Here is a 26,215-nt window from a genome sequence, read left to right on the forward strand (position 1 = left end):
ATAGGAAGATAATTCTGCAAACCAATAATAGAATGTTAGAAGCTACAGTGCTGACAGTGGTCAAATATGGCTCTGAAGCATGGACGCTCCGAAAACCGGATGAAGATTTGTTAGATGTTTTCCAGAGAAATTGCTTAAGGATTGTTCTGGGCACCCGGCTGACTGACCGTATTTCAAACAATAGGCTATACAAAAAATGTTTTTCAATACCGCTCTCTAGGGCTATAAAGAAAGAAAGGTTGCGGTGGCTAGGGCACGTTGTGCGGATGAAGGATGACAGATTGCCGAAGATTGTTCTTTTCAGCCAACCGTCTAGGGCTATACGGAAAGCAGGTCGTCCTCGTCTGGGGTGGAAGGACGTCATAAAAAAAGATCTAAAGAAAATGGGAACTTTGTGGGCGGGTGTAAAAAGGGAGGCTTTGAATGGATTGGGATGGAGGAGGAGCGTGCGTAGCTGTGTTTGCCTCAGGTGGCTTGGTGCTGCGGTGAGTTATTAGTAGTGGTAGTAGTAGTAGTAGTAGTAGTATTTTACTAGCTACAATGCTTGGATAGCATGGTGTTTCTTTTCGAGCAGATAAGCAAACAGCAACAGAATTCCGAGTATGTCTTCAATCTTACGGCTTTTCTTCGTTATCATGTTGCAGGAACAGCACTGTGCCCTTTTCATTCTCCTCATAACTAGGGAGGGAGTGGATAAAAGGGCTTGTAACATCCCCTTAGACACTCAAGAGTGAATACAAAATCAATATTTGGGAAGGCCAGTAAAACTTGGTGTCTCCCATTGGTGTTTTTATCCCTCCACCCAGTAATTAGTGTAACATTTGGCCTTCTGCGATGTGTCATGAACCCCTAAAATTGCCCCGTATATCCGCCACTGATGACACTAATTTCAATCCTAGATCAATTCGTGAAAGTTTCAATCCTCTAGCATGAATTTTTTCGGTAACAACCTTCCCTGGTTCTTCTTTAGCCTACAGGGCAATGCTTTAAAATAGCATCTTTGCTTGTTCGCACAAAGCAGCTGTGCTGCACTTTTTCCGACTACTCATGAACTTCCATGGTCTTCAAAACGAAGCTTCATGTCCTACAGTCATCCATCAATTTACCGAATTTCCCTTTGTGTTTTGTGCCATGATTCATGGCACAATTTCTACGACGGAATGATGGTATCCCATTAATTGTATTGTGTGTAGCATTACTGATACTGCTTTACAACTAAGGTCCTTGCGTCGGCCCTACAGTGTGTTGCTGCAGATGGGTTAAAACTCTGGGTCCCGTAAGCTGGTATCAAACCCACTGTGAAACCAGGGGACATTAGTTGTCCTGTGGCACCACTGGACATAGGTGCCACCACAGGACGTTGTCTAAGCGGCATCGAAAATTTAAAAATACCACCTTTGCCAAAATAGATTCACGGTTGTTTTTTTTTCTCTCTCTCGTTTCTTACATATAAATTTTTTTAATTAACAGCATAAAAGTCCATATTTCGCACACAAATTTCTATAATATAGGGATGGGGCACCTATGGAAGGAGTACGCCTGAAATTTATTTCAGGGGGAGGGGCTAAATTCTGAAAAGCACAAAAAAGGCAAACTCTGAGAAAAGTGTACAGAATTATCGGTAAAATGGGACAGTATAAGACTCCGGAGAGGTACAAGTGTCATGGTAGCTCAAATTAAGGAGAAAACTATGAGAAAAAAAAATGAGATTACTGGAGGTTCGACTCTCCCCCCTCCCATATACTTCTGTGTTGAAAGGTATGCTTAACTCCATTAGCTTATTTTTGTGAGGTTTTTTCTTAAGATAATCCTATCTCTCTTCGAGCTTATGTACCAAAAGGAAGCCAAATAACTTTACCTTTTTACTCGTTCTTTTATTTACTCCGGTGTTTCCGTGTCTTTGTGCCCATATCATAGGCAGCGCAATCGCGCTGCCTAAGTAAAGAACGATGTTGGCACAATGTTTATTTTTTTTTTCTTCTTTTTCCGTACCAGGGCACTTCATATCGAAGGAGTTGTAGTAGAAACTTCGAAAATGGCTCATTCGATTGGAAATTGGAGTGGCTTGTGCCCTTTTTAATAGTCGAAAGTGATTGGAAGGCAACTAACACCCCATCCACGCCCAACCTTTCCCCAAAAACATCCAATCAAAATTTTGAGATAGCCATTTTGTTCAGCGTAGTTGATTTTCAGATAGAAAATATATTTTCAAGGAGGACACTCCCCACAACCCTCAAGGCAAGGGTTTTAAGTTATGCCCTGGGGGCGTATAAGAACGATGTTTGCACAATGTGTTATTTATTACTTTTTTCCTTTATACCAGGGCACTTCGTATCGAAAAGTTGTCGTAGAAACTTCGAAAAGGGCTCATTCAATTGGAAATTGGAGTGGCTTCTGCCCTCCAATTAGAATTGGAGTGGCTTTAATAGTCGAAAGTGATTGGAAGGCAACTGACAACTCTTCCACACCCACCCTTTCCCCAAACACATCCAATCAAAATTTTGAGATAGCCATTTTGTTCAGCGTAGTTGATTTCCAGATAGAAATTATGTTTTTGAGGAGGATACTGTCCCACAGCCTTCAGGGCAAGAGTTGTAATTTACATCCTGAGGGCAAAAGTGAATTTAATAGAAGGTTTTGTTTCAGAAACTTCCAAAACGGCTCGTTTGGGTGAAAACTCAGAGGCCTAGTGCCCTTTTCGCTTGTTAAACATAATTGGAGGATAACTAACCCCCCTCTCACGCCCACCTTTTTCCCAAACACATACAATCAAAATTTTGAGATAGCCCTTTTATTCAACGTAGTTTTAAGTTCTGGAAATTAGTTCTATGAGGATGACAATCCCCCCTTAGCCCTCAGGGCAAGGGTTGTAAGATATGCCCTGGGGGCGTATAAGGTTTTTATAGAACGCGTTGTCATATAAACTTGAAAAAGGGCACATTCGATTGGAAATTGAAATGGCTAGTGCCCTTTTGGATAGTCAAAAGTGATAATAGTCAAACACCCCTTTCACGCCCACCATTCCCCAAACACATCCAATCAAAATTTTGAGATAGCCATTTTGTTCCTTTGAGCAGGATACTCCACCCCCCCCCTCCCACAGTCTTCAGCGCAAGGGTTATAAGTTATGCCCTGGGGCCTAATAAGATTTTTATTGAAATCTTTGTCGCAGAAACTTGAAAAAGGGCCTATTCGAATGGAAGTTCAAAGAACTAGTGCCCATCTTAATAGTCGAAAGTGATTTGAGGGCAAATAACCCCCCTCTCACGCCCACCTTTTCTCCAAACACATCCAATCAAAATTTTTAAATAGCCATTTTCTTCAACGTAATTGAAAGTTTTGGAAATTAGGTTTTTAAGGATGACAACCCCTCCCTCCCACAGCCTTCAGGGCAAGGGTTGTAAGTTGTGCCCTGGGGGCATGTGAGGCTTATATAGAAAGTTGTTGTAGAAACTTCAAAAAGGGCTCATTCAATTGCAAATTGAAATGGTTACTGCCCTTTTTAATAGTCGAAAGTGATTGAAGGGCAACTAACCCCCCTCTCACGCCCACCATTTTCCCAAACATATTTAACCCAAATTTTTAAATATCCATTTTGTTCAACGTAGTTGAAAGTTCTGGAAATTAGGTCTTTTAGGATGATAACCCCTTCAGAGCCCTCAGTACAAGGGTTTTAAGTTATTCCCTGGGGACATATAAGGTTTATATAGAAAGTTGTTGTAGAAATTTCAAAAAGGGCTCATTTGATTGGAAATTGAAATTCCCCTTTTTAATAGTCGAAAGCGAGTGAAGAGTAGTTAACCCCCTCTCACGCCTACCATTTCCACAAAAACATTCAATCAAAGTCTAGAGATAGCCATTTTGTTCAACGTAGTTGAAAGTTCTGGAAATTATGTATTTAAGGATGACAAACCCCCAGAGCCCCCAGGGCAAAGGTTGTAAGTTATGCCCTGGGGGTATATAAGGGATTTATAGATAGAGTTGTCGTAGAAACTTCAAAAGGGACTCACTCAATTGGAAATTGAGAGGGATAGTGCCCTTTTTAATTGTCCAAAGAGATTGGAGGGTAATTAACCCCCCTCTCCCGCCCACCATTTGCCCAAACACATCCAATCAAAATTTTCAGATAGCTATTTTGTTCATCATAGTAGAAAGTTCTGGTAATTATGTCTTTGTGGATGACAACCCAGCCCTCAGGGTAAGGGTTGTAAGTTATGCCCTGGGGGAATATAAGATTTTTATTGAAATCATTGTCGTAGAAACTTAAAAAGGGCTCATTTGATTAGAAATTGAAAGGGCTAGTGCCTTTTTTAATAGTTGAAAGTGATTGGAGAGCGACTAACACCCCTCTCACGCCCCCTATTTCACCAAACACATCCAAACAAAATTTTGAGATAGCAATTTTGTTTAACGTAGTTGAAAATTCTGGAACTTAGGTCTTAGAGGATGACAACCACCCTAACAGCCCTTAGTGTAAGCGTTGTAATTTATGCCCTGGGGGTGAATGAGGTGTTTATAGAAAGCGTTGTCGTAGAAATTCAAAAAGGGCTCATTCGATTGGAATTAGAAAGGCCTAGTGCCCTTTTTAATAGTCAAAAATGGTTGGAAGGCTTGACATTTTTATAGTACAGATCAATGTGGGTATAATATATTATTTTGTTGTTGTTGTTGTTGTTTAGACCAGGGCACTTCGTATCGAAGGAGTTGTCGAAAGAACTTCGAAAAGGGCTCATTTGATTGAAAATATAAAGGGCTGGTGTCCTTTTTAATTGTCGAAAATGATTGGATGGCAACTAATCCCCCTCCCACACCCACCCTCCCATTTGCCCATTATGTTTAAAAATAAATGTTGCCTAAACATTAAATCAAAATGCACTGTGTTAATGCTAATTCCCAATAAGAATAAGGCATCTCAGCAGTATCCCAAGAACGACTGAGGGTACTATGTACAAACTTTCGGGGCTAGTTCTGGTCTTAAAACTTAACTAAATCAAAATAGCGTAAGTGTATCCAACCTATCAAAGAAAGTAAACAGATTTTTTTGCGAATGGTACCAAGTTTTCCATTTCAGGTTAACTAGAGGATGTATGAAACTAAATTAAACAACTACTATTTGTGTCCGGATTTTTAAAAGGACGTATGCTGTTAAAAATTACTGAAACTTTTTTCACCAGCATACAAATATCAGGCCAAACTATAAAGTCTTTAAAAAAACGAAAATATTTAAGGTATAATTTTTTTTTTCCCTGAAAACACTATGTCAATATCAAACGAAAAGAAATTAATTAAAAAAACTTTTTCCACAAAATAAGTTTTTCAGAGAAAAGTAAAGAACTCCATTAAACAAAAAATGAGCAAAACTAAAATGAAATAATCTACCAAGTGTGAAACTACCAAAAATCAGCATCAATAAATAAATGAAACCCAAAACGAACAGAAATTACAATATATAACCGAGTCAAACTCAAAACGAGCTGAAATTAACATAAGTTGGGCTCAAAACCCCTATGCCTTCCCAAGGCCAGAACATAATTTGCACTTTACTGAAAAAATACAAATGAATGTGCATTGTCATTTTAATAAACATATACTGATATTTAGTAATCAATACGTTAATATTATTTGATTTACTGAAGTTATAAAAGTAAAAACATTTATATCTTTTTCAGTAAAGTGCAAATTATGTTCCGGCTTTGGGAAGGCATAGGGGTTTTGAGCCCAACTTATGTTAATTTCAGCTCGTTTTGAGTTTGACTCGGTTATATATTGTAATTTCTGTTCGTTTTGGGTTTCATTTATTTATTGATGCTGATTTGTGGTAGTTTCACGCTTGGTAGATTATTTTATTATATTTTTGCTCATTTTTTGTTTAATCGAGTTCTTTACTTTTGTTTGAAAAGCTTATTTTTGTAAAAAGTTTTTTTTAACTAATCATCAAAGAGCCCATTGCTGTCGGTCTTATGCACAATGAAGCGGTTTATTTAAAACAAAATTTAGATATATTTTATAGAAGTGTTGCAGAAAAATAAAATCAGCTTCGAAGTTGTTCAAAGCTGAATATTTTTGTTATTAGTTTGTGGTCAATTTTTTGTCATTGTATCTCAATAATATAGACAAAGACCTCAGTTTGAAGCCCGACAAAGGATATAGAAAAATATCCTGCTTGTTTTCATTATGTCACTGTTGCCACTGTTTTACGTCATTGTTGCCAGGAATTAGCTGCAAAAACTGGACTTTAAGTTTGAAGTTGCTCATACACATTTAGATTCCCAATGTCCTTATAAAACTTTTGTATCAGTTCTGCCTTTAATTGTAGTATGTGAATCATCGGTACTTATGCATTATATGTTACACACCGCTATATATTGTATCGAGAAACACTAAAGGAAACCAGCCAAACGGGTATTTCAATAGAGAAATAGATCGCAAGGCGTGGTTTCTCATTGCGTTTACAATATTTAAACTATTGTTTTTGGGGGCTTAGGGAGGGAAAGGAACCTAGGTTATGTTAGGTCAAGTATTTAATATATGCTATGCTTTACCCCCCCCCCTAATGTGCAAATATATAGCCCAAATTTCTTTCTGAACTATTATATTTTTATTTTATTTTATTTCATTAGCATTAATCAAACTTGACTTCTTTCGTGTGTAACATATAATGCATAAGTACCGAATCATCTTCATGTGAAGAAATAATCCATAAAACTTGAGTTTATTAACTTTACCGGCACTTCTGCGTCTTCTTACGGCCAGTGGTGTTGCTAGGTGAGTAAGGAGGTGCTCTTGTCTCCGGGTGCATCATTTAGTACTATTTAGATGAATTTGAGTAATTTGGCTATTTTTTTCCCGTGGGTGTCTGCTTGGGGGGAGGAGGGGGATAACATTGCCCCCCCCCCCAGTCAGGAAAAACTGCAGAGTAGCTGGCATGCTGTATATCAAAGCCAATACCAATAAAGGCTGTTTAATTTTTAATTTAACAATTGTGAAGAGTCATCAATCAATCAATCGATCAATTGAACATCATCAATCGTTACAACAAGACCAATTCAATGCCTCTAGCTCAAAATATAATTATTGTTGAATTGCGTTTTGATTTTAGACAGCATAGGACGGTTTTCAAAACATCCTCTAAAAGAATGAAATCAAAACTTTTTATGAAATTAAAAGTAAAGGAATAAAATAAAACTGAGTTATATGACTGTCTTGTAATTACAACGGAGGACGCACAAAAAGAAATGAGAAGTGCGAGAAGCAGCTGGAAAAAAAAAATTAAAAAAGGGATTTTCCCCGAAATTAAGACTGTGTAAAATAAATTGGGAGTCATTTGATATCGTAAACATCGCTGGGATGACATCTCAGTCAGACAAAGACAAATGCACATGAAAGTTCTAAAAATTCCTTCATGTTTCGGATGTAGCATAAATACACTCTTTGGAATGAAGAGATTAAGACCGGCTTCTCATCTAAATTGTCTCCAAGGGGTTAAACATTGTCTGTCAGAGGTATACATCAAGAAAATGTGTAATAAGATACAGAAGCCCCTATGTTTCACTGTTAGGGGGGACAAAACACTAGTGATCCTGTGGAGGTTTTCATAACCATTTGGCCATGTTTTCTAAACATATTTCACTAACTGCATGTATTTTGTTATCGTATAGCATATGTGTAAATGGAATTGATTTAAACCTCACTTTATTAGTTCTATTGATAAATATGTAATTTTAAAACAAATACATTTTCTTTGAAGTTTTGTGCTAGCACGTGCCTGGATTGCAAAGTTTAATCATGGGTATTTGCAAACGACTATTTTAAATTAAATAATAAAGAAAGATTAAAGTTTACCAAACCTTGTTGTCAGTGTTCTATTTTAATTATGTATTGTTTACAAGTTTTACTTAAGTATATGTTGCAGCTTTACTTTATTCTGATTTTACTGCCCTTTTCTCTTTGTTTGGTCCATTTCCTCTGCTAATGTACGATACCTAGTATACGGTACGGTACCTAAGGTTATGCTTAAGTATACACTTAAGTCTACTTTAAGCTACTTAAGTTTGAAGTTTTACTTTGCTCTGATTTTACTGGACTTTTCTCTTTATTTGGTCCATTTCTTCTGCTAATATACGGTACCTTGTTTACACTTGCACCAATTTGTTCCCGAAAAAGAACTCTATATTGCAATTAATACTTGTTCTTTGAATGCGGACTCCCCTTTGCGATCTTACTAGGGGAACCAATGGACGATGGAGCAAGGGGAGGTTGCCTCCTTCTCCCCGCCCCTAGAACTTGAAAGCATCGTTTTTATCGCCGTCATTGACAAAAAATCGAAAAAAATTATGTATCCTCATTTTACAAAATCCTTGCCCGATCACCCCAAGTTTTAAGAAATTGACACCCCCTGAATCGTCTTACATAGGTTTTTTATGCCATATTTTCACATCTAGACCCAACTCTATCTCCACTCCCTCTGCCCTCACAAATGGCAGTCTGCCACTGAGCCTGTTTTTAGTTCCACATCGGGCCACGTTCCTCCGTTTACATGCCTATTGCGTCGCCAGTGAGTACAGTGTTGCCAATTTGGAAGTATTTTTGCCTTTTGGGCTCTTTATTTAGCGATATATTTTTAAGTGTTTTGATTTGCATATTCGGTATATTTCCACCCAAAAAACTGTGTATTCGGCACATTTTTGTTTTTATCAATTTGTCATCTTACACCAGAAATTTTGAAATGTTTTTGGCGAGTAGGCGGTGACAAGGTTCGCTATTAAAAGGAAAAATGAAACAAAGCAAAACAGACTAAAAATCAGTACACTCATTTTTATAGAAGACAAATTTTGCTAATTTTATGAATTATAATTATTAAATTTTATAATTACAGTTAGACTTTATTGTCAGAACTTTGGAATTAGTAATTATTTCATAAATTACTTAAGTGTAATGACTCTCCTCCCTTTATTAGACTTAATGACAACTTGGGAGTAATTTTATTAATAATTGAGTCTAATTAGAGCTGGTTTCAACAAGAAAACTTAAAAAGCGGAGAAAGACACCTTGAAATAGTGACTAATCCCTTAAATTGTTTCTACCGTCAGTGATGGGAGACTTAGGTGGTAAACAGCTCTTTGTCTTGTTTTTTTCCGTGTTGTTCTCCTGGTCTTAAATTTCTGGAAACATTTTGACTCAGTAGACAATCTGAATCTTTTAAAAGACTGTCCTCTAACGTTTTTCGCTTGTGCTGAGAAACACTTTTGAAAATCATGGTAAGTGCAATTCTAAGCGTTATTTTTGCAAATTTTTTAGTTTTTTTTTAGAAATTTGATAATCTGTCATCAATAATCTAAGATGCAATAGACGATAATATAAATCACGGTTATAGCTACCATGAAACTATTGAAGGGAGGCAGTTTTTGTGTTTTGGGGCTGAAACACATATTTTCGGCCTCACCTCTATATATAAAAAAATTCATATCTATGCATCGGAAGCAAAAGCCCCTTATACATCTTTCTGATGACTTCTGATTCGGTAAAATCATAACAAAACCTAAAAACTGTTTGGATCTTAAGACGTCACTTTTGAAGCAGCTGACAACCCTCCTCCCACGAAAGCTACCTTACCTCCATGATGTTAGTCTTTGTTTAGTACTTGATCTATTTATATAATCAGTAAGTGTCTGTAACTCTAGATAAAACTCATTTTTAGGAAACCGTTTTTTTTTAATAAATAAACCTATTGAAAGTTTAAAATTAAATGACAAGCTCGGATAGGTCAGTGGGTAGAGCTATAGGATCCTGTTTTGGTGGTCAAGGGTTCCCATTTGGCGTTGGGTGTCTTTTCCCTCTAGTAAAAAGTAATTTGTTGAAGATGCATCTATTTTTAGTAAAATTTGATTGGACAGTTAAAAAACGATATTAGACTATTTTACGGATTCTGATGGATTTACAGAATTCGATTAACAGGAGAGGGGATCTTCTCTCCTCGTAAATGAATATTTACAAAGTCAGTTTTGGGAACTCCACTGCTTTGTGTTGCGGCTAGGAGTTTACAGTCGAAACTTCCAATTTTTTTTAAGGAGGGAGGAGGTCAAGAACTGTATTCAATCCTCACAAAAGAGTAAGTCTGCCATCTGGCAGACTTACTAAATCTAAGTAATAAGTAGTAACTCTGCCAGACTTAAGTATTTTTATGCCTGTCGTCCGGCAAGCTTCACTACTACTTCTGATTAAATAAAAAAAACAAGTTTTTTTCAACTGAAAGTAAGGAGTAACAATAAAACTCAAAACGAACAGAAATCGTTACATATACGATGAAGTTCACCCCCTAGTCAATACCTCGCTCTTTACGCTAAAGTTCGAATTTTTTTTTCAAGTCACAAACCCCTGAATCACAAAGGCCGGTTAATTAGAATAGATAGCTCTTTTGAAAGCACTAAAAAAACTTTATTGTAAAGAGTAAGGTATTTACTAGGGGACGAACCCCTCATATACGTAATAATTTCTGTTCGTTTTAAGTTTTTAAGTTGCTCTTTACATTCAGTTGAAAAAAACTTGTTTTTTTATTTAAGTTCTGATCGTTTTTTAAATAATGCTGAGAAATCTGGCGTCCCCTTCATTGAAATGTCCTTCCCCCGAGGAAACGTCCTCCGTGGAAAGATCCTCCCATGTAATCCCCTCCTCTACACCCCCCACCCAGAAAAATCCCTCCAGAAAACGTTTGTATACTTCCCAATAATCAATACTATATGTAAACAATGGGTAAAGTTCATAACTTGCAGCCCTTCCCCCGGGAACTGTGGGGGCCAAGTCATCCTCAAGGACATATTTATTACGTTTTTGACTATGCTGAACAAAATGGCTATCTCAAAATTTTTATTGGGTGACTTTGGGAAAAAATGAGCGTGGCAGGGGGCAAGTCACCCTCCAATTTTTTGGTTACTGAAAAAGGGCACTAGAACTTTTATTTTCCGTTCGAAAGAGCCCTCTCACGATATTTTAGGACTACTGGATCGATACGATGACCCCTGGGAAAAAAATAAAATAAAATAAAAATACGATTCTTTTGATGTATCTACTGATGGTATCTTTTGATGGTATCAAAATTCCGTTTTTTAGAGTTTCGGTTACTATTGAGCCAGGTCGCTCCTTATACTTACAGTTTGCTACCACGAACTGTTTGATATACCTAAGATGAGCGGTAAAAGAGTGGTATATTGTCGATCTGATTAATAAAAAGGCAAATATGAAATCGAGATTTTTTGAATAAAAAACAATTATAATTGGATCAATATATTATATATAATATAATATATATATATATATATATATATATATATATATATATATATATATATATATATATATATATATATATATATATATATATATATATATATATATATATATATAGGCAAGTTAGATAAGATACAGATAGATAAGGTAAGATATATTTTCCCAACAAAGCACAAAAAAATATAAAAAATATAGTGCACTGATCCCCACAAAGGATCCATAACCTGTAAAGGTGGGGAAAATTTTATATGCTGCTTAAACACTACCTTGCAAAGAGCAAAACAAAAAAAGAGAGAAAAAGTGGTAGAGGAAGAGAGAGAGAGATAGGGGGGGAAGATTTGAGGAGTTTACAATAAACGAAAGCAATGGAAAGTGTATATGTTCCAAGGTTTTTTAAAAGAGAAAGATATTTTGGAACCAAAGATGATTCTCTTTGTTCTTTTTATTCCTTGTAACACATGTTTCTTCAAGCACCTTTTCAAACAAGTTGTTTAATTAGAAATTGGAGAATTCCTTTTATAGTGCATTAGAAAGGGTATTTGCCAAAATATAAACTTGGAGTTTAGGGCGAAGGAGGAGCGTGCGTAGCTCTGCTGGCCTCAGGTGGCTTCGTGCTGCAAAGAGTTGTTAGCAAGGTTGCCATCCCTACTGATTTATCACTATTTCTAGCGATTTTTTTTACTGCCTGAACAGAAAATCACTAAATTTGCATATTAATCACTAGATTATTGAACAAAATCACCAAGTCAATAAGAAAATCACTAAAATCTAATGATTCTTTGTCACCGGGTGGCAACCCTGGTTGTTAGTAGATAGTATTCGTTTGGAGAGCTTGAGACTCTACAATGCATCTGTGTCCTGTCTTTTCAAGTCTTTCTTCATAAATCTGCTGGTGGCTTTTATACTGCCTGGCTGCTTTTGGCTATGATGCTTGGTGTTTTAACAAATCTTCTTGTATAATGGGCTTTAACAATATTAGCTTTCGAATAACATACAACTAGCCTTAGCGTACGTTTCTCCTGTTTGTATAAATGAATGCCATATTGACCAACAAAAAAATTAATAGGAGATAAGAAAAAAAAATTGTCTAAGAAAAGATGACTAAGACTGCAGTAAACGGAGTCACGTAAATTTCAAGGTCAACAGAATGTTGAAGATACAGTGTTAAGGAGGAGAAAAAAGTGATAAGCTTAGGGTAGAGGGGCCTAATATTTGACTATTCCAGGCGTGCATCAATGGTTGTACCTAGTAAGAATTTTGGATAAAAATCACCTGATTTAGGATTATTAACTCCAAAACCTTACCATGTTTGTAGTTTATAAATGAATAAGTGAACAAAAGAGAATAATATTTGAGATTTACCAATCTTACATTCAGATATAAATTTTTTTTTGATTTTTTTTTTCGCGATGTGCATGCACTACGTTTTCAATCTCTCCGCATAGAGTCTGATAGTCCAGTAAATCTACGGAAAAAATCGAGGATCGGGGACAAAATTGCAATATATATGATTTTTACACCATTTTGTAAAGAAAAAAATTCTGTACAACATACCAGAAGTCCCCAGGAATCCCCTTGACGGAACAGGGTGAAAAACGGGGGAAAGGGGAAAATCCAGGGGAAAACTAAAAAATCTACGACCGGTAATTTTTGATGCTTAGAATGGCATTCCTGATGCTCTTGGGTCCAAGAAGCTCGAAAATATGTTTTTTTTATTGCTGTGTAATAAGTCGTTCCCGCGTTTTCCCACTTACAGGGAGGCAAAATGGGGTAAACTAAAATCCTTTACAACAGTTTGCAGGACTTGTTTTCTGGGGTTTCCCAGTGCGAGAAGAAGGAATATGCTACTTTGATTGCTCCGTCATTTACCTTTCCTCCTTGTTTTCCAGTTACAAGAGAAAAAGAGGGGGAAATCAAGATATCCTCTAAAAGGAAAAGATAGTCAGACGGTTCTACAAAATTTGGAGAGGAGACAAAGGTCTATCAACTCGGATTTAAAACCCTCTAATACCGTTTTGACGAGAGTTTAATATTCTCCTGGTGGTTCTCTTTTCATGTTTGCTGGAGAGTCCCTACCTACTGGTAGGTTCAATCGGTCAAGTAATAATGCAGGCTTACCGTCCCCGATCTTTGCTCGCTCCTTTGCATGTATACCTTGGAGTCCAGCAACACCAGAAATCTGGTTCAAGTTTTCTGATCGACCAGATGAATAGGCTAGGTTATTCTACTTCTTACTCTGAAGTGCTTCAATTCGAGCGTTTTGTCACAGTAACTCATGGTACAGAATTCCCAGGGATGACTTCTAAAACCTTCATCCAGTTCAGTGGTGACAATGTCGACCACAAAATGTGCACTACCGACGTAAAAGGTACTTTCCATGGAATGGGCATGCTAGCTGCTGCCACAGCAAGGCTACCCAAATTTTCAATCATAATTCACCCTGAGTCACACAAAGGCACTTCGTCGATTGTTTTTCTGCCAATGATTGACCATAATCCCTTCGATGTTTCTTGTGTATACACGACCTTACGTTTTATCTCCGATAAAGCACGTCAGCACGGTATGGAACCAATTGTTACTTTCAACCAACCTTTGTACATGAAAGCGGTGAACAGCATTAATGCTGAGCCTGCTGATAGTCCTCTCAAGGCAGCAGTTCCAATGATCGGTGGTCAACATTGCCGTATGAGCTTTCTTGGAGCGATCGGACACTTGATGACGGAAACAGGAATAAAAGAAGTGCTCGAATGCCTATATGCCGGTAACACCGTTAAGCATATCCTTAGCGGTAAGGCTGCTTCAAGAGCCATGAGAACGCTCGAGCTTATAGATTCAGCATTGTATATCATTCTCATTTCCAAATCGTATGATTTCGACTGCGCAGATGACATACGTGCGATTCATCAAGAGTTTGCAGAAACTTCAGCAATATGTATGGCTCTACTGAATGAGGAAGTAACCCTTGAAGACGCATCCAACACAGACGTAGTGCTTCGAATCCAAGCCCGAATAATGGAGTTTAAAGAAACGCTTCAGAACAACAGGACTGCAAAATATGGCTTCAGTATTCAGAAATGTTCGGAGTGCTTATAGAGCCCATCAGGGCAGAACAGACTGGAAACTGGGTGCAGTATCTTCAAGCACTCTCTGAGACGCTCCCTTAATTTGCAGCTGCAGGCCACAACCTGTATACGAAATTGGTAAGAATACTTCTTCAGCAAATGGAACAGCTGAAAGAAAGTAACCAGAAGCTGTACAAAGACATCGCGGATGGGATGTTTGTCATTCGAAGAAGTGACAGATTTTGGGCTTGGCTCTCTTCCGACTTAGTAATTGAGCAAGTACTGATCAGATCCCTGAAAACAAGCATGGGACCCACGAGGAGAAATGCAACGATTGAGACACAAAGGTTGATCTGGACAATATCAATACCAGTACGAGCTGAAATTAGTAAGCTTATGCAGTCTCTCATTTGCGTTGAGTACGTGTCATCTGACCAGCACGTTTCCGCAAGACCAGCTCGGACAGATAGGACGTAAAGGCTTTAGTAGATTTTTTGCGCAGTCCTGTTCATACGACAACTGCACTCAATTTCACAATGTATCGAATGGTATGACAGCAGTGAGGGATGTCAACACCAATGCACCAAAGGTGATAGGGAAAGAAAATCTTGAAGTCAATGGACGACGCCGATGCCGATCGCTACATCTTCAAGCGCAAAAGCAAAGCAATTACGATGGCCTATTAAGGCAAAATATCCGAAGCTGACGATGAAGACATAAAAATTGACGCAATCTTTCTGTTCCTACGTCTTACAGCAGCGGCAACTACAGCCGGAGGGGATATGGAAGAAACTCCCGGATTCGAGCTTTGAAGCTACCCTAATGCCCTTTTTGAATCGTCAAGCCTGCTGCCACAGCCAGATAAAGCGGAGCTAGTGAAAGCTATTTGGAAATTAGGAAAGGCAGAACCTGTGAACGTCCTGTCAAAAGAGCCAGAAAAACACGTGATCGATGGCGGATGGCTGCTCCAGCATAGTCCATGGAAAACAGGAAACATTTCCGAACAGATTTGCAACAGTTACGTTTCATTTGTGACACAGAAGTATTCAAATGTTTCCATCGTCATTGATGAATACACTTCAGGTCCGTCTACCAAAGATGTCACCTAGGTTAGACGAGCGAAAGGTATCCAGTGTCCGACCGTCAATTTCACACTGAGTATCAAGCTGCAAAGGAAAAAGGAGGACTTCTTGCGGATCCCAACAATAAGCAGAACATTAATCGAGCTATTGGCGAGAAGGTTGTCCAAGCCGGCCTCACTTTCCTTCATGCAGAGAGAGATGTGGGCGTACTGATTGCATTTACAGGTGTTAATGCGGCCAAGGAAAGGGTAACCACAGTAGTTGGGAACGACACTGATTTATTAATCCTTCTCCTCCATCACCTGCCTCCGGAAGCCATGGGTCTCTACTTCGAAACCAGTACCAAATCAAGAGTGCTGTCAACTAAATACTGGTACATCAACTTTATCGAAAGATCGCTGGGACTGGTTTGTCACTCCATTCTTGTTGGCCACGATTTTCTTGGTTGCGACACGACGTCCCGTTGTTTGGGATAGGAAAGCAGGCTGTCCTGCCATTCCTGAAAAGCCATGAAGAATTTAGGAATAACTGTGAAGTATTTCTTAATTCGCGCTTTACAAAGGAAGAAGTCCAGCAAGACGGCGAAAATATTTTGCTGTTTCTACAAGGCTAAGAAAGGGGAGGGTCTCAGCAAAGCTAGGTACAGGGTTTTTCTTGAAAAAATGAACAGCTCAAAAATGTCAACTTTTGTGAACCCAGAGAGACTTCTACCAACTCCATCGGCTGTGAAATTTCATTTTATAGAGTTTTCTATCAGGTAATGGAACGGCGTAATACTGCGTCAGAACTTGAACCGAAAGACTGGAGTTGGTGATTACGTGACGGACGCCTCACTCCAATCATGACAGACATTGGACCTACTCCGCCTCATCGGCTAAATGTGATTCGTTGCAGCTGCAAGCGTTCCAACTGTGACAGTTCAGGCTCTAATTGCAAAAAAAATGGATTGCCTTGCACACTTGCTTGCAAAGACTGCCAAGGGATTGCGTGTTCAATAAAGATGTTTTTCTTGATAACGATGAAGAAGACGATTTTTAGTACAAATCCTTGATCTTATCCTTTTTAGTTCAATAAAACTGTAATTATCTTTTGCTGTGATTACCGAAGCTACCTGATTTGTTTCACTTCTTACATTTAATTTTGTCTTATGTTTCTATTATATAGTCGAAGTAAACCTGCCCACGTACTCTAAAGGCTCGATGCATTGTCTCCCCTACGGTGAAAACACTGCAGAAAAGCAAGATACAAATCTAACACCATGTTTTTTTAAATCATCGAGTCAAAAAAGCTTGGGGGAAAACACTTTGACTAGCCATATCGCGCAATTCTCGAGGATACTGTTTTACCCCCTCCCCCTCCCCAGCTAAAGGGAGAAATCGAACTAAGTCCAGCGATAAAACAACATAACTTTCTTTTTTCGATTTACTCGCGCAGAAAAAAAGCAGACGTGAAATTCGAGCGCACAATAAATCTGCCAAGGAATTTTTCCCATTTTCTCCCTTTCCCCCTGTTATTTACCCTGTTCCGCCAAGGGGATTTTTGGGGACTTTTGATTTGTTGAACAGAATTTTTTTCCCTACAAGATGATGTAAAAATCTTTAATATTGCAATTTTGTCCCAGAGTTTTCTAGATTTACTGGACTATAAAAACTCGGCATCTTCATCCAAGGATTCAGGTAATATAAAAATTTCAATAAAAAAAAAAATGACGGGGAAAAAAAGCAGAAGTCGTTGACTTGTCAAATAACGGAGACCAATTGACAAACTGATACGAATGGTCACCCACCCTACGTCGCCCGGTGCACATCTAGGGTTACCACTTGCTCCGTCACATGTGCCACATTTCCGGTATACCACACATCTTTGAGCCACGTATGGCGTAATTCATTTTACTTAGTGTAAGCCTACACAATTTTTGAGAGTGGACGATCCCTCAAACCGATAAAACAAATTGGCAGATACATCTGAATTAGTATGTAGTACAATTGACTGATACATCTAGCCAGGGGCGTCCCGAGGCTCATTTTATTTGGGGTGGGGGGATGATCTTCGCAAGTTTTACCGTGTCGCTACCTGATTTATGCCGAATTTTCAGCAGAAATCAAGAATTTCGCTAAATTTCGGCCGATTTTTCAAAATTTATGCCAAAAAATTTTTGCCGAGGGGGGGAGCAACCCCCCCCCCCTCGGGACACCCCTGCATCTAGCTAGATTTTCTTTTCGCCCTTTTGTTTTTCTTTAATCTTTTGCGATTACTCTTTTACACGGTAGAGGACCTCTTTTCGGCTCATAAAATCCAATGCTTTCTGGATTGTTTCCACGTATATTGAAATGTTGGCATGATCTGACCGTTTTTGCTGTTTTGACAATTTTTTTAGCTTACACTCATAGACGTTTCAAGTCAAATAATAAATCTAAGTGCACATCTCAAAACTATAAACGATTTCAAAACAATTTTTAATGTTAAATAAGTCAGGGAAAAACATAAATTTAACCAAATTTCACAGTATTTAGCAAATGTGGGATTCGACTGCCACCCTAAAACTTTGGGACGGAAATTTGAAAAAGACGGAATTATGTGAACAATAAAAAAGAAAATTTTCAAATTTTCTCATCAAAACAAGATTGAAATTAGTAAAATTTATCCAGAGAAACTTAAGTTCTCCTTAGAAATAAGGAGACTGTATACATTGACAGCCCTCCTTACGAAGGTCCTTAAGATATCTTGCAAATGGGTTAATTTAGACCGAGTTAGAGTGGCACCACTCTTTCTAAGTGGTGCTAAATATTAATTTAGACAAGATTAGAAATTGCGTCATTGACAGTGGGATATTAAATTAAAGAAGTGCAAATTTGCTAGCTCCCAAGAATTGTTATTTTTATCTGAGAAATTCAATGTTTCAGCTAAACTTTAAGCACCCCCAAAACTGTCCGCCCCTGGGTAGCTACCTAGTACACCTGTTTAGTAAAGCCAGTCTTGCTGGTTCTTCCCTTTTCGTCAACTTCTATGCACCAGCAATGGTTTTCAATAAATCGTAACTTACAGACTAAAAGTTGTAACTAATGTTTTGAACCTCTCAGATAATCTCCAAAAGCTATTTTCTAAGCTGTCATTCAAGGAAGGATCAGAAGCTTGACGTATGCCCAATTCACGGTTTCACTCTCCAACTTCTTAAAGGATATATTTGCTGTTATTTTCTTTTCTGTTAGTGACGTTTTTGATGTGCTATCGATTGACTTGATTCGGATTTCTTTAAATTAATTATTATTGCTACTCAGGGCCGTATCCAGCATTTTGATTCGGGGAGGGTTATTTTTTAGGGGGGGGGGGGGCAACAACACAATTAACGCACCAAAAAAACGCAAAAAACGCATCAAAATGTGTTATTATGCATTTCTATTACGTTTGCACGAAATGGACAAACATTTTGGGGGAGGGGGTCGAATTCCCTAACCGCTCACCTGAATACGGCCTCGTTACTACTACTTAAGACAGCTTGGAAATTAAAATATCAATACGACTTGCAGGCATAACAGTTAGGAAATGCTTTTTTCAGTTTGATTATCTCACCAACAAAACGTTTGATTTATTTTCGTTTGTGAAATTACTATTGTCTAGGGCATCAGTGGGGGGGGGGGGGAGCCAGGAGGAGAGGGCAGTTGCCCCCAATAATGTAGATAAAAAAATTATTAGATATCCTATGTCCCTTGACTATCTGGATATGGACCCCTCTTGCCCCCTCCCCAACAAAAATGCTGGAGATTTGCCCATGTATTGAAATAAATAAATGAAAAACAAGTTTTTTTTAACTGAAAGTAAGGAGCGACATTAAAACATAAAACGAACAGAAATTATTCGGTATATGAAAGGGACTGTCCCCTCCTTTACGCCTTGCTCTTTACGCTAAAGTTTTTTATTGTTTTAAAAAATAAAGTTGTGAGACAGAGTCAAACTAAAGCGTAAAGAGCGAGGCGTTGGGGAGGGGACAGCTCCTTTCATATACGGAATAATTTCTGTTCGTTTTAACTTTTAATGTCGCTCCTTACTTTCAGTTAAAAAAACTTGTTTTTTTATTTAATTTCTGAACGTTTTTGAATTAATGCAGCTTTGAATTTGGCTCACCGTACATGAATAATTAAAACGAAATTCCCATATTAGCCTTATTTTTTTGGCTAAATGGCTTTCTCGAAATTTTGTTCTGACGTAACTTAAGAATTAACTTATGTATCGAACTTCTATATTCGTATGTTTTTATTACGTATATTAAAAATTTCGTCTTCTAGTCAACACCTCGCCCTTTACGCTAAACTTCGAATTTCGTTCGAATCACAAATCCCAGAATCACAAAGGCCGGTTAAATAGAATAGATAGCTCTTTTGAAAGTACTAAAAAAACTTTTGTTTAAAGAGCGAGGTGTTGACTTGCGGCGAAACCCCTCATATACGTAATAATTTTTGTTCGTTTTAAATTTTGATGTTGCTCCTTACTGTTAGTTGAAAAAAAGATTGTTTTTTTATTTAATTTCTGATCGTTTTTTCAAATAATGCTGGAAAATCCGGCGCCCCCTTTATAGAAATGTCCCATTCTCCAAAGAAGCATCCTCCATGGAAAGATCCTCCCCCTTAACCCCCTAATACGACGCCCCCCCCCCACATCCGAAAAAAATCCCTCATGAAAACGACTGTATACCTCCCAATAACCAATACTATATGTAAACAATGGGCAAAGTTCATAACTTGCAGCCCTTCCCCCGGGAACTGTAGGGATTAAATCATCCTCAAAGACATATTTATTAGATTTCCGACTATGCCGAACAAAATGGTTATCTCAAAATGTGATTTGATGACTTCGGGAAAAAATGAGCGTGGTCATTTTTTGGTCACTTAAAAAGGGCACTAGAACTTTTAACTCCAATCGAATGAGCTCTCTCATGATATTCTAGGACTACTGGATCGATACGATCACCCCTGGGAAAAAAAACGAACAAATAAACAAGTATCCGTGATCTTTCTTCTGGCAGAAAATACAAAACTTCATATTTTTGCAAATAGGAGCTTAAAACTTCTATAGTAGACTTCTCTGATACGCTGAATCTGAAAGTGTGAGTTTTATTAAAGTGTTATGACTTTTAGGGGTTGTTTCCCCCTTTTTTCGAAAATAAGGTAAATTTTCTCAGGAGCGTAAGTTTTGATGGGTAAGAAACTTATATATTTGAAATTACCATAAAAATCTTATTCTTTTGATGTATCTATTAGTATCAAAACTTCGTTTTTTAGACTTTCGGTTACTATTGAGCCGGGTTGCTCCTTACTTACAGTTCGTTACCACGAACTGTTTGAAACTTGCCTCGAGTTAAAGCAGTTTTTAAGAAGCGAAGTCTTAGGTGCCCTAGGCAACTGAGTAAGTAATTGTAAATTAATTGTTAGTAGTTGTAAGTAATTGTTTAGTAATTCTAAATTAAATGCATTGCATCATCAATAAAGCATACAAAGAATAACAGGTTTCCGTTTCAATGACAAAAAAAAATGTTATTCTGAAGGGGCTTTGATTTTTTGGGCTTTAATTTTCGGGAAAACTTTGGTATTTGGGACAGCATGATAGAAAATGGTAAAGAGAAGAAGTCTCTCTAGTCATAAATATCAAAATAGATTTTAGTTTGTAGGTTTCAGATTTACTGCACTATCAAAATTTATGCGCTAAGACCTTCCTCTGTACCCCCTCACTCTACGTCACTAACTGAGTCAATACTAGAATGTATTTCTAGAACTGGAACGTATCTCAAATGAGCTAGAATGAATTAGAAATAATCTGGAACTAGACTGTATAACCAGTTGTATGTGAGCCTCTTTAAAAGTGGCTAGAATTGTGCCACTAAGTGAGTCAGTACTAGAATGAATTTCTGGAACTAGAATGTATCTATATTGGACTTAGGGGTGTCTTTTTTTCTTTGGGGGGCAGTTGCCCCCCCCAGCAATTTGGATAAAAATTTGTTATATATTCCATACCCATTGACTGCCCCATGCTTTGAATTAGAATATATATAACCAGTTGTGTGTGACCCTGTCTAGGCTAGAATTGTGCCACTAACTGATTCAAAACTAACTGATTGCCACTAACAATTGAGTCAATACTAGAATATGCTTTTAGAATTAGACTGTATCTAAACTGAACTATAATAAACAACAAAGTATCTTGAACTGGAATGCATCTAGGAGTAGAATATATAACCAGTTGTATAGATAGATAATGTATTTAAAAGCCAAAGGCCATATACATGAAATTTCAATCAACTAAACAAAAATAATGAAATTCAACTAAACTATTAAAACAAGAAAACAAATTTATATAAACGACTAAAAGTTTTTTCTCGTTATTTTTTAACTAAACACTTTTCCTTAAATTCAAAACTTCCTTAAGGTAGCTGGAAACTGCCTCTATCACAGGTTTGGCCCTCGACTCAAGAACGGGGAGAGAACTGAAGCTGGACATTCCCCAACTGCTTGGTAGCTTCGTAACTCCACAGTTCCGCCCCATAATGCATACTGGCAAAACTTTAGTGTTGAAAATCTGCTAATGCATTTTTATATCCTTAGCACTTATCAAAGTTTTATTCCTTAGTAGTGTCGATGAGGCAGCCTTTCCTCTCCTTATAATTTGTTTTATATGCTCTGTCCAACTTCCCTTCTCCATCAGACTTACTCCTAGATACTTAAAGCTTGATTTTTGTTGAATTCCCTTTCCTCTATAATAAAACTTCTGGTCCGTCTGACAACTCTATATGAGCTTCTTTATTCATGGCTAGGATTGTGTCACTGACCGAGTCAGCACTATAATGAAATTCTAGAACTAGAATGTATCCAAAAGGAACTAGAAAGTATCTTGAACTAGAATGTATATAAAATGAACTAGAATAAACTAAAAAGAATCTAGAACTAGAATGTATAACAAGTTGTATGTGAGCTTTCTAGAAGTGGCTAGGATTGGGCAGTATTACATTTTTGCCGCTATTGCCACGTTCAATCGTGAAACTAAATAAGAAATATTATTTAGTTAAGTTTGACGACGCTTTTCGTTAGTAAAATTCAAACATTAGGAATTTGTTGATTAATAATGTTCTTTCAAAGTCATGAACTTATTTGGGCAGTATCAAATTTTTGTCAGTGTTGTCATGTTCAATTGTGAAATTAAATAAGAAAAATTAATTAGATAAGTTTGTCAGCTCTTTTCGTTCGTAAAAATTCGAGCATTAACAATCTGTTGACTAATATATTTATTTTTCAAAATTATAAAGTTATCAGGGCAGTATCAAATTTTTGTCAGTGCTGTCGTGTAGAATTGTGAAACTAAATAAGCCAAATAAACTGGTCAAATTTGACAACGCTTTTCGTCCGTAAAAATTCAACCCTTAACAATCTATTGATTCCCAAAGCCAACTACGACTTCAAAGAAAAGCTACAGCTTCTTAAGCAAGTTGATGCTGTATAGTTTTTTGTTGATTTTTGCTTATTTTTCGCCAACGTTTCTGGTTTTTTTTTATATATTAATTTTTTATTAGGTACCTGTTGATGCTAAAAGCTGCATATTGGGCATATGAAGCTTTTTCCCACTAAAAATAAAGATTAAAAGTCAAATTTGACAACGCGGTTTTCCCATAAAAATTCAAACATTAATAATTTGTTGATTCCCAGAGCGCTCCGGAAATCTTGAGGTCAGGGGTCTGAGTCATGCTGTCGCTGGTTATTTGGTTTGGAACGGGGTGGGACCTTGTAAGTTCAGCCAGAGTCGACCCAGCTCTAAATGGGTACCTGGAGAAATCTGGGGGAAAAACACGGGGAGCGTCGGATGATTCGCCCCCAACCACGCATTGCACTCCTGGCCGAAGGTATTGAATCAGGAGATCGGTACCTGCGCAACGCAGACCTTGGTCAGCATGCAAAAAGTTTTAAGTTTAAAGACAACTGCACTTTCAAAGGAAAACTAAACCCTCTTCAGAATTTTGGTGCAACATGTTTCAGCTTTTTTTCACCAAAATTTATGTTTTATTTTCTAATTTGGCACCACCAAAAACTGCATGCTGTTCATGTGAAGGCCTTTGGCATTAAAAATTGAATTCCTGATTTTTAAAAACAAAATTTCACGTTTTCTTTATCGTATGAAACGTTTGGGGTGTATCCCAGTTATCTACTCATGTCCATTTTTCTTTTGTTTAGATTTGTGGCTTCTTGATATGAGCTTGAAGAGAAATATTGACCAAGTAGAAGCGCAGCCGCAACCTCCCTTTAAGTTAATCCGTCGTGAAGATAAGCCTTTGGTTATCACAAAACAAACACAAATATATGTGAGTGCATTTACCCGTTTTATACCTAACTCCATTTTATTCCTTGGGTCTACTTATTTACTTTTTACCTGTACCTGCACACCTGTTCCTTATTTTAAGGAGATTGTGGCTTACTTGCTGTCTTTTGGATTATTTATTCTTCATCTTTAAGATAGTTTACAAAATTCAAATTATCCGTCCGTTAAAACCTTAAACAACTTGAAGATGTATGTCATGGTTATAGGGTAGTTGTTTGGTACTTTTGAAAAGCTTCTAATTGATCTAATTAAACGACCTTTGTGTTTCAAGAGTCGTTATTAAAGAATTCGGACAGCATTCAACATTAGCATAAAGAGCGAGGTGTTGAGGAGGGGGAAACCCCCTCAAATATGCACTAATTTCTGTTCGTTTTAAGTTTTAATAATGATCCTTGCTTTGAATTGAAAAAAACTTGTTTTTATTTATTTAATGTCTTATTCATTTTTGAAATGACGCCTGGAAATCCGGCTCGACCTCAAAGAAAAAGTCCCCCCCCCACATAAAAATCCTCTAGAAAATTCAATCCCGGGAAAAATTTACCCCGGGTAATTACCCTTAACATCTCCAGACGTAAAACTGAGTCGGCAAATAGAAAGTAAGACAAATGAAAAGAATTTTGTTTTGGAATCCTGGCAAATTCCCCCAATGTGAAATTCCTCTTGAAAAGTCTCACCCAGAAGCTTTCCTCCTCATAGAAAATTCTCCCTGTGGGTAATCCCCCGGCAGAAAATTCACTCCCACACCCCACCCGAAAAGTATATTCGGGCGGAGTGTGCATAAAAGTTTGTATAAAAGTTTATACACACTTCCCAATAACAAAAACTCTACTTACACAATGGGCAAATTGTATAATTTAAAGTACTTTCTCCAGGGGCTTTGGGGGTCTTGTTATCTCCAAAAGCACAAAATTGTTATCTCAAAATTTTGATCGGAAGATTTTGGAAAAAGGGGGCTTGGGAGGGGTGTTGTTGCCCTCCAATACTTTTGGACTTGGTAGTGCATTTGTTCCTGAAAAGTCACGTAGTACATGCGAGATAAATAGTGAACATGGACATTTATCTTAATGTTTCGGCTGTGATACATAAAAGTGCGATATATGCCATTTTGGTCGAAAATGAGTTATTAATGTGTTATGGGTAAGCTAAGTACAAGGAATCGAATGATGCAGTCAAAATTGTTCTGTCTTGTACCGTTATGAATATAAAAAGAGACATAAGCCTCTAAGTGTGGTATGTCTCTTTTATCAGGTCTTGTTGCAATTCAGAATGACAGAAGAAGATTATTTTATGGAGCTACAACATGGAGATCTGACATTTGTCTCCTTTTTTGTCAAGAAAAAAGGAGACATACGCCATAAATTGGAATTCATTATTGATGTATTTAGTGATGTATAATTCTGAACCAGCTATTTTGAAGGAGAGGCGGAGAAGGGGTGAGGTCGGGTCCTTAAAAAGTCGCATTTCAAGGCCTTAATAGTCTAACTCTTCCTAATCTTTCAGATGAATATAGAAAGAGTTGTGAGGGGAAAGGTAGGAATTAATATCTCATCTTCCTTCATTTAGGCTGAGCCTGAAGAAGGGCGCTTGGGGTGATACCTCCCTTCTGACATTTATTTTGAAGCTTCTTTTAGCCAAATGTCGGGTCCTTAAAAAGTCGCATTTCAAGGCCCAAATAGTCTAACTCTTCCTGATCTTTCAGATGAATATAGAAAGAGGTGTGAGGGGAAAGGTAGGAATTAATATCTCATCTTCCTTCATTTAGGCTGAGCCTTTAGAAGGGCGATTGGGGGTGATACCTCCCTTCTGACATTTATTTTGAAGCTTTTTTTAGCCAAATGTCGGGTCCTTAAAAAGTCGCATTTCAAGGCCCAAATAGTCTAACTCTTCCTGATCTTTCAGATGAATATAGAAAGAGGTGTGAGGGGAAAGGTAGGAATTAATATCTCATCTTCCTTCATTTAGGCTGAGCCTGAAGAAGGGCGCTTGGGGGTGATACCTCCCTTCTGACATTTATTTTGAAGCTTCTTTTAGCCAAACTGATTTGTTTCATATTTCATAAAATTATGTGTAAGTGTGCGTGTAAGTGTTACACAGTGATGTGTAAGTGTGCATCAAATATAATGACGGAGGCGCGGTGGGTTATTTGTAGGAGTGGGTGCAGAGGCCTCAAAGAGTGTAGAAACCTATATCTAAATCTAATCCCTCTGGATTTCTTGGGACGTTTTGCGCTATGGTCCAAAGCCGTCTAGTGGCCAAACAGCAACAAATTGACCATTGAGATGAAAACTTTGAGAAACCGAAGTCATGACAGTCATGTGATTCGAAGAGAGGCCTAGGGATTTATTATGTGTGTATTCATGCTTTATTTTATAGTAATTTCTATAAAAAAAAATAGTGTTTTAATAGAAATTTAAAACGCAAAGGTAAGAGAAG

The 26,215-nt window shown here is 37.6% G+C and overlaps 2 protein-coding genes across 2 annotated transcripts in view; one reads left to right on the plus strand and one right to left on the minus strand.

The window, feature by feature from the left end:
• The window catches only part of LOC148944878 (uncharacterized), a 181,821-nt gene that overhangs the window by 47,042 nt on the left and 108,564 nt on the right, over nucleotides 1–26,215 (minus strand). The gene's annotated exons all lie outside the window — the stretch shown is intronic.
• Nucleotides 9,128–26,215, plus strand: part of LOC148944879 (RNA-binding protein 38-like) — an 80,129-nt gene continuing 63,041 nt past the window's right edge. Inside the window, exons 1-2 of the mRNA XM_089099276.1 lie at nucleotides 9,128–9,257; nucleotides 23,638–23,765. Coding sequence (XP_088955402.1) covers nucleotides 23,655–23,765 — 111 coding nt within the window. The 5' untranslated portion in view covers nucleotides 9,128–9,257; nucleotides 23,638–23,654. The remainder of the gene's footprint in view (nucleotides 9,258–23,637; nucleotides 23,766–26,215) is intronic.

Source organism: Artemia sp. Qi Xiang Cuo, chromosome 13, assembly GCF_049724085.1.
Source record: "Artemia sp. Qi Xiang Cuo chromosome 13, ASM4972408v1, whole genome shotgun sequence".
Classification (NCBI taxonomy): Eukaryota; Metazoa; Arthropoda; class Branchiopoda; order Anostraca; family Artemiidae; genus Artemia; species Artemia sp. Qi Xiang Cuo.